Below are 13,749 nucleotides of genomic sequence, written 5' to 3'. Positions count from 1 at the left end.
AACTCAATTTTCATTATATTGAAAGTTCAGATATTTTCATAATGTTGGTGTCGTTTCCATATGAATCGAACATCCCGAACACGAATATGAAGTCCAATTTTGTGCTACCCTCATCCACACCCCTCCAGGGCCTCTGCCCCCCACTTCAATTTTCACTATATTGAAAGTTCAGATATTTTCGTAATGTTGGTATCGTTTCCATGTGAATGGAACATCCCTAACACGAATATGAAGTCCAATTTAGTTCTACTCTAACCATCTCCTTCCAAGCTACAGCCAGTTCGTCAATTTTTACTATTTAAATTGCGTAAACCTATTTTCATAATGTTGGTGTTATTTTGGCACGAATGGAAACCTCGAAGCTTGAATGTTAAAGTTTGAACCCTGCGTTAGTCATTTTGTTACTTGAGTATTTTTTGCAGTTTTTGTATGTCGTTGAGTTTTCAACCTTTGCGAAACAAACTTTTAAAAGTAATAACAATCCAAGTAATTATTGGTAGAAGATTGATCGGAGTTGGTAAAAACATTCTTTGTTCAGGTGGGGGAGGATACACTGTAGTGGCGTGGATGAGGGTAATATAAAATTGGACGGCATATTCGTGTTTGGGGTGTTCGATTCATATGGAAACGACACCAACATTAGGAAGATATCTCAACTTTCAATATAGTGAAAATTGAAGTGGGGGCAGAGGCCCTGGAGGGGTGTGGATGAGGATGGCACAAAATTGGACTTCATATTCGTGTTCGGGATGTTCGATTCACATGAAAATGACTCCAACATTATGAAAATAGCTCAACTCTTAATATAGTAAAAATTGAGGTGGGGGCAGGGGCACTGGAGGGGTGTGGATGAGGGTAATATAAAATTGGACGTCATATTCGTGTTCGGAAAGTTCGATTCATATGGAAACGACACCTCGTTTACCAAAAACGATAATTTACACCAGAATCCATTTTTAACCCCCTCTGATGGTTTTTTCAATTTTTGACCACTGCCCACCAAAAATTTTTTTTTGAAAAAATATGTTTTTTAGAAACATACTTAAAAATGCTATTCGCATTTTTGTGCCGAATCATGATCATTGCTAAAACAGGCAAACAAAACTAAAAAACGCCATTTTGAGGGGAAAATATGGGGGAGGGGGTTGAAATTTTTTGTGGGGATACCTCTTATGAATGTTCACAACATACCGAAAAATTGAAAAAATCGGTTCTCATTTGGCTGAGGAAAAAAATTTTATTGTAATTTCAGAAAAGGGGGGGTTTCTCAAAAACGGGGGGGGGGGGGTTGGGGGCTGAAACTTTCCTGACGGAAGGTGCTCAAGGGTACCCACCATCCATGCAAATACCAACCCTGAAGCTCTCGGGGGCAAATTCACCATACTTATCCACCTATAGCCTTTCCTCGATTCATTCCACGTCAATTTATCGTCAAATCTACCCAAAGTTAACCCCTCCTGTCTTTAAAAAAATCGAGTCTCTGAGGCATCCCCAAATTTTTAAAATATTCTACCTAATAGTAGGAGTTTTTTTTTTTGATATATTTCTCCATGAAGGTAGATACGATTTCAAAATTTACCCACTTCTCCTTGCCCCTCTGCTCATTTCATCATCTTATTCGAAAAAACATGAGAATTGTCAAAAAATTTCACGCAACCTCTAATAAGGTTCATGTACAGAATTGAAATCCAGAGTCAAGACATTTATGTAATTCTTGGACTATTTTCTTGAATCATTAGCGCCGGTATACATTCTGACAAGATTGAACATTTTTTTCAATTTACACTATGACTTAAAAAAAATGTTTGGAACTTTTCAACGCTTTTTGACGCATTTAACAAATTTTTTCATAATTTTTCGCGTAATTTTTCCAATGTTTACTCAACTTTACAACTTTCAAGAACTTTTCAAGTTTTTCAATTATTTTGGTAGGTACTTAATTTTTTCACTTTTTTCGTGTTTATTATAGGTAATGGAGAACATTTTGAATAAGTAAGTAGGTAATCAAATTGTACAATTTATATGTGTACCTATAACTAGTAAAAAAAAACAACAATTTTTAAACTTATTTTCAACAGTAAATAGGTAACTATACTATATTGTATTGATTATAGGTAATTATAATAAGGCTGAAATGTCTCAACTAATTGGCCTTTGATAACGATACGTTTCACACAGCAGTAAAAATACACACAACTGAAACAACTATAATATGCGAATAATAGAACTACCTACTTATCTATGAATAGCAATCATATTTTCATAAGGGAGTACTTTGCGAGATGCAAATCCCATATCAACTTCCATCGGCCATTCTTTCTTCAATACCCAATTTTGATTTGTTAAAGAAAAATAGTACAACTGATTATTGATAACGTATAATATTTTACCAGTTTCATTGCCGCTAATAATCGAAATATTTTCCTGATACATATTCGAGTCGTTGTGAGGTAGTGATATCACCGGATGCCAATGTTGCGTTTCTTGATTAAATGTACATAACACGTCTTTGAATAACACAGCGAAACCGTAGTTGTTGATGAAAATTAGTTCACGAGGTATACACTCGTACTCGTCAGAATATTCATCTCCATTATAACGATAAAGTCTCCTCACGTTAGGTACAGAAGCCCAAGAATTTTGCTGGAAATCGTAAGCCTCGATGGTGTAACTGATCGTCTCAGCACCAACTAAACCAACTTGCTCCGTCTGGTACATTCTGTACAATTTATTTCCATCAGTCGTGAAGCATATTATTTCATATTCAACGGGCTCAAAATCTGAAACTTTCATCCAACGGTTCAATTCGAACAAATATTTCAAGATTTTACCATTTTCAATACAGCAGTAAATTTCGTTACGACAATTCAGTAAAACATATTTTAAAGAGCTATAATGGTCATCTTTTTGATAAATTTGCCAATCAGATACCAGGACCATCCACAATGAAATTATATAATTTGAATATATCTTTATTGAATGGTCTGCTAGAATCCAACTCTTCAGTAACGAAAGATTTATAAGTTTCTGTATCGGTATCCATCTGTAGATAATCCATAACCGTCAGCAAAGATACAAAATTATTGATCGTATTACCAACCATGACGGATTTCAAAGTTTCACCATACATGATGTCAACTGCGGCGGAAAATGTCTTACTATCCATCCGAGGGATTTCTATCAAATCGCTTTCACCTTCGGCGAATAATTTCTTGAAATGTCCCGATTTTAAAGCTAATGGCAGTCGATCCAGATAGTAAACGTCGTCCTCGACTTTGACCATAACATCTTTAAACTGACTTCTGATCAATTTGCTTGGCTCAGGTTGATCAGCTGACGCTTTAGTCGTCTTCTTGAAGCCCATGGTTTTTATTTCGATTTCTTTGTTCTGAAAAACGAGAAAATTTTACAATTTGAAACATGTGTTTACTTTACTTCTTAAACCAAACATTTTGACGAATAACGGTGTTTTTGAGAAAATCTCAAGCAATGACATTGAAATGGCTTTAATCCACGGCCCCCAACGATTTTTTTGGGGTTGGTTCTTGGGTCGATTTAAAAAACTATGACTATACCTATTCGTGTTCAGCGATGTCGAAAACATACTACATATTTCATGTGTCACACGAATGTAACCATTTTTTTGGGGGGATTACCACTTAGAGAAGTGCTGAGGGCTCTGGACGAGTCCAATCGAAAATCTGTCGTCATATTCGTGTTCAGCGTCACCAAAAACATACTATTCCATGTGTCACACGAACAAAACAACTTTTTGAACTTTTACCCCATTTGGGGAGGTGCTGGGGGCCATGGATGGGGTCCTATCAAAAATCCGACGTCATAATTGTGTTCAGCGTTACCAAAAACGTAGAATTCGATACATCACACGCCCCAGATTTTCTTTCAAAAGTTTCACCCAAAATTGGAGTGGGGTGCTCCCCCTCCATTGAGAGATCCCATCTCGAAACTTGAATATTTCGGGAAAAGCATCAAATGGTACCTATACGGAAATATTTTCGAGATTTTAAATGGTAGCTCCCACTTACAGCGCCATTTCGAAATTTGTTGAAAGTTCAACTTTCAACTTTTGAAAATTTCAAAATGCTTAAAAAGTTCTAAAATGCAATGCCCTTTCGAACTGTGAAATCAGTTTTGATCAAAGTATCATAGTTTTGGAGGAATGGGCTGCTGAAGTTGAGTACCTCGAGACAATGTGAAAATAATGGAAGCCCCCCCCCACCCTCCACCTGAGGGGGCTGGGACCAAACTAATTGCGGGGTTCTTACTTACTGGATGGGGATACATTGTAAAAAAAAATTGAGCAAAATCGAAAGACATGACTCAAAAACGTTGGTTGAGTTGACATGGAATGGACCAACCTAACCTCAGCAAAATAATACTGAATCCAGATTTATAATTCCCAAAGTGAAATTCATGTTTGCAATTTGACAGAGTTACATATTACCTAAATGATGTTAAAGAAAGATGCCTACTACGTTTTCAAAATCTTAATTTTTGGTATCGGTAGATAGATTACCATAAAATTAGTCAGAATAACTAATTCAACATGAAATCGAGAAACAGCTGCAATTTGAGCTAACGAAATCTATCTTCGTATTCACTATAAGACACCAACACTTTTCATACCTATCTAATTTCTTGTCAAGCGAAAGAAAAAAAGTATCATATCATCTTTCGTTAAGCTCAATGGATTATAAGTAGGTACACATTCAGGTATTTGGATATGTACAGCTGTTCATATTTGCAATTGCAATTAAATTCAACTATTTTGTATTTTACACAATTACACGTTTCCGATCATAACTTGTCGGGATAGCATGATATCTCACAATCGTGTAGGTACCTAATCTACCTATGATAAAAATAAAATGTGTATACAAACTATACAAACTTACCAATCACCAAGAGATGAAGTAGAAAAGGCCTCAGCAATCGTAAAAATATTATTCAGTAACGAAATCTGCTTTCATGAGAACATACGCAACAAAATACCCAAGCACACCACAATTTTCTTTTACATTCGGCTTTTAAAAAGTTCAAATAAAAAGAAATTATTCTTCAAAAGCTTTAAAAAACTGTGATAACGAGAAAACGAAAAGATGATTGTGATTGTGAGACCATGAGGGCGAGAGGAAAGGAAAGGCACTAAAGGCAGTCGAAGAACGAACGAATGATTCATTCGTTAAGGGCAAACCTTTCAGGCTTTCAACTCCGTGGTTGGGATGGATGGCGTGGGGTTGGTCAGGTTAGTGGAGTGTGTTCGACGTATTCTCTCTTTATTTCGAGAATTACAGCAGGTGCCTACTTTATTACCTACTTCTTTATTTAACCATGGGCCAAGGATGATTGATTGATTGCTGAAATTATTTGAGGAGGTTGGTATCAAAGTGAGACAACTGACAAACGCCACTTCCACAAAAATCATTTCATTTGGGTACTTCTTATAGGATTTTTAACGCTCTTTTCTTTTCATTGCCGATGAGGTTCATTTTTATTCAAAATACCTACTTCATAAAAGGGTAAAATAAGAAGTGTCAACTTTCTCGAAACCTGTAACTTTGTGAGATTTGTCTACCTCCTCATTATTGTTTTAGGTTAGTACTTGTTGATTATGGATCACAACTCAGTTCAGTCGAAAAAAATATATTGTTGATCAAATGATCATGAAACTCATTTTAAGTGATTACTATTTTTGGTCATGAATGGCTAAAATTGAGCCTCAAATTTACATTTTACTGAGGATAAAATCTTTTTCAAATTCAGAAACATTTTTACAAGTAAGTAAACCAAATTACTTGAATATTAAAATTTTAAAAAATGAAATTTTCTCGAAATTGAAAACCTCTCAATTGCGAACACCCACACCCTTTCATTTCAATTTTGTTGTGATGTGAGAATTTTTCCTCGTGAGCTACCAAAGTTACCAAAAAAAAAAAGAAATGAAATTTTGGAATTAAATGCCTCCAAGAGTCCTACAAAATTAAAGAGGAGGAAATTGAAAAAAATGTTTAGAAAATTTTACGAATTAGGCTTTTTGATATTTCTGTTTTGTATCTTCAAAATACGTTGGCTATATGGTTATGGAAAACAAGATAGACAAGACTTGATTGTTTTAATTTCCAAAATAAGTAAGCCTAATGGCTCAAATGCATTTTTGAGCTATCCTAGTGCTCCAGCAAAGACGGTAATCTCAGTTTACATGAACTAAATTTTATTTCATGCGTTTTGTTGCTATTTTTCTGAAACGAAATCCAAAAATACGATTTGGGTTTCAGAATAGCTATAAACCTACAGTCATCAATTTGCCAACGATCGAAAATAGGTGACCAAAAATCAAAAAATTGAATCAAGTAGGTAGGTAGGTACCTTCCTGAAATTTTGTCTGGTGTTGCATTGGAAGATCATTCAATCTTTCTGAGTGATCTTTGATCTACAAAAATTTTTCCGTTGGTTGTGATACCTCACGTGCTAGATTATTAAAAAATAATAATAATAAAATTGTATTTTTAGGTAGATACCTACTTAAAGTATTTATTTCAAGAGGGAATTCTAGAAAAAAGTAAATTATAGATGCAATATGGCTAGGTACGGCACTTTTTTGCGATCAACTTACTGTGCTGATATGTAAAACGTACATAAGTTTCTTTCGCATGAGGTTCATAACTCAACAATGCTAAATTAATCTTATAAGTAATAAGAACCTGAAGAAGATTTTGCAAATAAAAAAACAACACGACTTGAAGAACATAACTTTGATAGTTTATTTTCAGTAAATTTCGAAGTACAGTTTTTAAACATAAAACTAGGTATGTACCTACTTCGAACTTGAATACCAAATCATAAAAATACAACATTGTACTGAACTATAAAATAATAGAGAATGGGTATTTAAATACGATAAAAAGATTAAGAGTGCCTAAGTACTTGTATATCTTCACAAACCAAAATAACCTATTATGGAAGAACGACGATAATTCTATATGTATAACAATACGGAGCACATTCAAAAGAAAGCCCTAGCGAGTAGCCCAATCGAAACGAGAGCCCGAGCTGGGGCACTTTGAAAATGAGATCCTCTCAACTCTCCACTCAAATGAACAGCTCTAGTGAATAGAGACCGCGAACTAGGAGCCATGCTTGAAAAACTACGAAAAGATAGGAAATTGTTAGGTTTAGGAGTATGAATACCGATCATATTTCCATAAATGGAATGTTTACGGGACTCCAGAGATTCGCAATTCACAGGCAATTCTTTTCTCAATTCCCAACTTTTATTCGCTGGAGAGAACTTGTATAATTGATTGGTATACACGAACAACATTTCATCAGATCGGTTTTGGTTAACAAACTTACGTTCTATGGGTACACCTACGCTGCCGCATGGCAATGGAAAAATCGTTTTCCAAGTACGCGTATCCTGGTTGAATATCAGTATGTATTCTTCGAATAGTGCAGCTAAGCCATAATTGTTCAAGAAAACGAGATCCTGCAACTCGCGATATTGCCCATAATTGAATTCTGGATCGTGATAGAGTGTAAGACCATACAAAGGCATAGAAACCCATAGATTTTGTTCAATATCGTAAAATTCCACACTGTAAGTGCTTTTAATAGGTATGTCCTCAGTTTCAAACATCCTAAATAACTTATTGCCGTCACTTGCGAAGCGAATTTCAAATTTATTCGGCTCAGGAGCTGAAATATTCATCCAACGATTAAATTCGTCCAAATATTTCAGTACTTGACCATCTTCACGACAACAGTAAATATCGTTGCGGCAATTCAGCAATGTACAATCTAATTTTATTGTGCTTTGGTCTAGTTCCACTTCCTTAAAAATCCGAGGATCTGATGCCAAAGAGAATATCTTATGGGAAGATAAATTGTACACGTAAAAGAAGGAACTTTCGCGCATACAACAAAGTATGAACAAGTTATCATTCATTATGGTTGCTGACATGGGGTACTTCGTGTAATGAAAAGATTTTTTAGTCACATCTACAATATTTTCACCAAGGCGAAATGAAACCATTTCGTCCCAATCGGCGTTAAGGAGGCTGAATGAACTTCCTATATTCGATTTGATGAAAACAGGAAGTTCAATTTTTCGAAATTTTATTAAATCTTCAGCTGATGATAGCGCAGGGAGTATAGAAGTTGATAATAACACTTCCAGGATCTTATCTTTAACATAATCCTGCGAGCATTCTTTCCAATTTGGAGGATTCGTGATAGAATAATCGTCACAGTTTGCTGCGCGGTTTCGACTTATGGCGAGAGCGATTCGAGGTATGAGGCGATATCGATTTTCCACATCATGCATAACCCATTTTGAGCAAATATCCAGCAGTACGTGGGGGTCATCGAAATGTAAATTATGTGATATCAACATATTCTCCAAGCAGTCGAAAGAAATCGTACAGAACTAATCGATGTCTACCTGAGGCCACTGGTTCATGTGTTCTGCTAGGTACACCGTATTTAAAACTTCGTAATATTTAACATTCTTTAGAGTAACATTCAAAACTTCTTTGACATGTGCGGGACTCATTTTTTTCGGCCAGGACAACAAACGTTTCACACATTCTTTGATTAATTTTTCTATTTTGAACATATCGCTCGCTCTAAACACTCGAGCAATATTATTTTCCTGTAAGTCTTCTTTATTGAAGTAGAGATAATCGATAATCGTTTTGAATGTCTCTCGATCAATTTCATCAAACGCATACACTCTATTTTCACACGAATCAGCTCCTTCAGGAAGGACGATTGCCTTGAAAAGATCTGCGAATTGTGGCAAGTTCGCTACTTTAGGCCACGAATCGACGATATATTTGGATACGAAAAATCGATTCAAATCTTCGTATTCGATGTTTTCATGAGTGAAATTCAATACTTCAACCACATCTTCGACGTTCATCTGGTCGTAATTTTCCTTCATCCATCTACTACAAGAATTCCTCAAACTATAAATTTTCAACGAGTGGGCGGCCTTGAATAGGGGAAGGACAATTTCCTGAGTAGGTTCTACGTTTCCCAAATACATATGATCGACTACCAAGTCGAATGTTGTTGAATCGATGTCATCGATGGTGTAAACTTTATCTTTACTCGGAAGTGTCGGTATTCCATCAGATTTTGCAGCTAACGCGGAGTACTCTTTCGAAAATAGTTCATTGAAATACCATGACTCCGATTGCAATATTGGCCGATGAAGTTTGTACATTTTGTCACCAACTTTGACTGTGATATCGTAGTAGTCGTTGTTTTTTAGAAACGTTTTCAACTTCGGTTCACTACTGAATTCGTATGGTGGATCAAAATGGAATCCCGCGTATTTTTTCTCATCTTCGTGATATTCGTCCTGAAGTGTTTCCGCGGCAACTGAAAAAATAAAAATACCGTTACCTTACCGAAAAAATATCTTTACCTATTACAATCTATCTATCTATATCAAGTGATCAACAGTTATCAATTACATAGATATATGTAGGTAGGTAGGTAGGTAGGTAGGTACGTGTAATTTTATACTGTGGTTTGAAGCGAGTTGGCAATCGCGTGGCTTCTTTGAGAGGATTTTGTCGTGGATCGATTAGGAGTGATTTTCTCATTTATTGTGATCATTGAATCATAACTTATTGTTTTCTAAGGCTCAGTCACGAAATTGAAGAAAATTATTGGCGTGACGATGACGAGGGAATGAAGAGAAAAATGCCCTTGGATGAATTCGATCGACCAGTCGGCAAAGTCAAGTCAATTTTTTGACACCAAAAACAATTCTTTTTCAGTTCTTGGATCGTAGGTACCTACTTGAAAAACATTTGGTTCAACTTTTTTCAGAGCTTTCTTTTGTCCTCACTTCCCTCAGGTAGATTTGAATTCTATGATGCAAATTTTCAAAAATCTCAGTATTTGAACCAAACCAAGCTGGATCAAAAGAGTAGGTAAATACAAAAACTTTTGGGATGAAAATTTCAATATAAAAATTCATTTTTGGACTTTAAAATACTTCAAAAAAACTGTTTTATGAAAATTTTTTAAATTGTGTAAGCTATTTTGTCGGGACCACGACATTTGGCCCATGAGACATTTGACCCACGAGACAATCATTTTTTTCTGATTTGGCTCATTCTCTCACAAATTTTATGTAATTTTAGGTATTGTGAATAGCACTGAATACCTAACTCATTTTTTCAAAAAAATCTCCCCAAGTTGCCCCTTTTTGTACGGACCAACTCATGTAGGTAGGTAAGTACCTAGGTATGTTACACTTCTTTTAAAAATTTTAATTTGTTTCAATTTTTCTAGAATTTACAAGTAGACTGTAAATTCACTTTTCACCCCCCCCCCCCACCTCTCCATCACAGTCCTCTTCGGAGCAATTTGAATTCTCCAGAGAAAATTAAAACCCCACTGGAGACTCCAGAATGGGTCAAAACTAGTAGCTTGATGTGTGAGAGTTTAAAAATTATTCACACCAGTTTAATTAACTCAAGACAATTTATATTTCATGAAAAAGTTTCACTATCGTCCTTCAAACTGTTTTTTGAAAGTTGTTAAAATAGGTACCTGCTATTCAAAAAATCATCAAAAATCCACGTATAAACATAAGCACTTGACATTTTGGCTACGAAGGTTGTAAGTACGATATGCTCTTTTGATCTGGTATTGTTTGGTTCAAATGAGAGAGTGATAAGTGATACCTAACTGATAAGTTTCAAAATTCCGTTGTAAAAATTGAAAAACTGACTCAGAAAAATTCAAGAAAAATACTCGACCTAAATTACTAAAGAAATTCAAATATTTTGAAAGCTCTATCTTTTTTGGAAATTGAAAATCATTCGGTATTTTTGTTCCCTTCTCCTTTACCCTCCCCCCCCCCCGAAGAGAAAAATAGTTGGAACTGCATCTGACCTTTAGGATGCTATTATTGCAATTAAAAATTCTCAAACCGCTTCGTTTTGTGTACATTTGTGTTTTATCACAATATAGGTGTGCATTATAAAGCTTGGTGAATTTCATTTCCATCAAAAAGTAAACAGGTAGGGTAGAGAGAAGAGGAAAAATCTCCGAGATTGAAAATAGCTTTCAATTCAAAATAAAGTTGCATTTATGCACTAAATTCATTTTCAAAAGGCCGAATTTTTCTTGTGGCTAATTCAAATTTTATTTATGAAATCAGATGCCTATTTCAAAATTAAATTTTGCTGTAGCATTATTGCTCGTTTAGAGAGATCAATTTTAAATAACGTAAAGATGCTACGTACCAGGTTTTGAACGACGAATTTCTCCAAAATACATCAACCATTTACAGAAATACCTCGAAATTGAATTTTGATCCATATGCTTGATGTTGCTGGACAACGGTAAACTGAATTCTTCCTCAGCAATCATATTCGAAAGGGAAAATCTGTATCTAGCAGCATTCACCAGTTCTAACGCATGTTGCGATCGATTTTCCAAATCGTGGCAGATCCATCTGGCACAGATTTCACTGATCATTCTGAATGGATAAAACGTTTCATCCAATCCCTTGATTTCAAGCTGATTTTGGTGCGTAATAATTTGAGTGAAATGATCAGGCTTGATTGATAGAAGTTCATCGCGGTCTTCCAGTTCTTCTAAATGATCTGACAGATGTTTAAAAACAGCTGGAAATAAATACTCGTACTTCGCATTATCCCTAATGAAGTTATATAATTTGAATATATCTTTATTGAAGGGTCTGCTGGAACCTAACTCTTCAGTAACGAAAGATTTATAAGTTTCTGTATCGATGTTCATTTGTAGATGATCCATAGCCGTCACCAAAGATACAAAATTATCGATCGTATTGCCAATCATGACGGATTCCAAACTTTTACCATTCAACTACGGCGGAAAATATAGCACTATCCATCTGAGGGATTACTATTAAGTCGCTTTCACCTCGGGCAAATAATTTCTCGAAATATCCAGATTTTAAAGCTAATGGCAGTCGATCTAGGTAGTAAACGTCGTCCTCGACTTTGACCATAACATCTTTAAACTGACTTCTGATCAATTTGCTTGGCTCAGGTTGATCAGCTGACGCTTTAGTCGACTTCTTGAAGCCCATGGTGTTTATTTCGATTTCTTTGTTCTGAAAAACGAGAAAATTTTTCAATTTGAAACATGTGTTTATTTCTTAAACCAAATTAAATTGATTCTTATCAAAATTAGAAATGAAAATTCATTCGGGTGTAGCTAATAATTGAATTGTAGCTTATTTTTTCCTTTTCAACGGGCTGATTTACATTTAACCCGATTTCCATGCGACTACCTAGATTGCATTTTTATTTTGACTGGAATAGGTAGGTATTCACAATGAAAAGAATTCAAATAGGTACCTACTTATTTGTAATCAAAAATTTTCTACATTTCGACCAAAATGTTTAGAAATAGTAACTTTGATTTTTTTGACAAGTCACAATTTAGGTGGGCAAAATATCATCGCATTCATCTTCAAAATAATAAAATTCAATTTTAGTAACAAAACCAAACTCTTAAGTGCAAGAATAATGTTTTAAAAAAATTTAAACCCTTCAGAAATACTCGATTATAATTTAAAAATCAATCGAGATTAAAAAACCACAATAATTTTTAATCGACATTGAATGCTCCTGCGATGAACCACCTGTTCCATATAATAGGTACAGGTAGGTAGGTACCTACAACTTGAAAAACTCAGATTTTAAAATTTAAATCTAATAATGAAAAACATCGCGAACTCCACTTTGAAAATTTTCGGTATGCGATTTAAATCATCAAGAAATTTCCATAGAGGCATACACATAACTTACTTTGGACACAAAAGTAAATAAGTTTCGATTGCAATTCGGACGATTCTAATCAACTGTTCACTGTTGAAAAACCTTAGCCTAAAAGGTACATCAGTCGTTCGAACTGAATTATCAAGATTTTTACGCTACAATCTAAACGGAACACATAACCCAGGTGTTTTTAAAAAATTCTTTTTACGATAAAATGTGTGAAAGAACAGTGAGCAGAATAATACCGAATCAAGATTACAATGCCCAGAGTGAAATTCATGTTTGCAATTTAACTGGTTTTTCTCTGTCGTCGACTTCGTGTACATGAATGATAATAAAGAAATGTTTTCAAAATCTTTGTTTTTTAATATAGGTAGACACCATTAAATCGAGTAAAAGAAAAAAAATACTTTCGTGTCAACTCAATGGATTGCCCATTCGCTTAAATTTTCTGGGTAACAACTTTTCATATTTTGTATTTAATTCAACAGTAATCCTCACAATCATGCATGATGAAATATGTATAAAAACTTACCAATCACGAAGAGATGAAATACAGTGCATAGAAATACGAGTGCAGCAACGTTAAAAATATTACGTATATTCAGTAACGAAATTTACATTCACAAGAATGTTCGCAACTTTAAAATACTCAGGTACACCACAGTTATCTTTTACATACATTCGGCTTTTCAAAATTTAAATAGAACGAAATTCGTTAAGACCTTTCAAACTTTGATTACGAGAACAGCTGATTGTTAGTGCTTGTGAGAGGAAACGACTTTGCTAAAGAGCGAATGATTCATTCGTTAAGAACGAATCTTCCAACTCCGTGGTTGTTATAGCAAGGTTGGGTGGGGTTGGTGGAGTGGTGCTTGACGTATTCCCTCATCATATTTCGGTCAAGTGCAGCAGGTGCCCTTTTAATTGCCCACTT

At 35.0% G+C, this 13,749-nt stretch overlaps 2 protein-coding genes across 2 annotated transcripts; both read right to left on the bottom strand.

Annotated features, from left to right (window-relative positions):
- Window positions 1–2,113: 2,113 nt before the first annotated feature.
- On the bottom strand, window positions 2,114–5,250 carry LOC135847612 (uncharacterized). Its single transcript, XM_065367231.1, has 2 exons — window positions 4,917–5,250; window positions 2,114–3,388 (listed from the first exon to the last, which is right to left on the bottom strand). The coding sequence occupies exon 2, from the start codon at window positions 3,362–3,364 to the stop codon at window positions 2,924–2,926; it is 441 nt and encodes a 146-aa protein (XP_065223303.1). The 5' UTR covers window positions 3,365–3,388; window positions 4,917–5,250; the 3' UTR covers window positions 2,114–2,923.
- A 1,514-nt stretch (window positions 5,251–6,764) lies between these two features.
- Window positions 6,765–13,562, bottom strand: LOC135848126 (uncharacterized). The gene is made up of 3 exons (XM_065367917.1): window positions 13,348–13,562; window positions 11,289–12,142; window positions 6,765–9,405 (listed from the first exon to the last, which is right to left on the bottom strand). The coding sequence occupies exons 2-3, from the start codon at window positions 11,863–11,865 to the stop codon at window positions 8,447–8,449; spliced, it is 1,536 nt and encodes a 511-aa protein (XP_065223989.1). The 5' UTR covers window positions 11,866–12,142; window positions 13,348–13,562; the 3' UTR covers window positions 6,765–8,446.
- Between the last annotated feature and the right edge of the window lie 187 nt (window positions 13,563–13,749).

The sequence above is a fragment of the Planococcus citri genome, chromosome 5 (genome assembly GCF_950023065.1).
Source record: "Planococcus citri chromosome 5, ihPlaCitr1.1, whole genome shotgun sequence".
Classification (NCBI taxonomy): Eukaryota; Metazoa; Arthropoda; class Insecta; order Hemiptera; family Pseudococcidae; genus Planococcus; species Planococcus citri.
The sequence above is the reverse complement of the archived record's forward strand: the minus strand, read 5'-3'. Positions and strand labels throughout refer to the sequence as shown.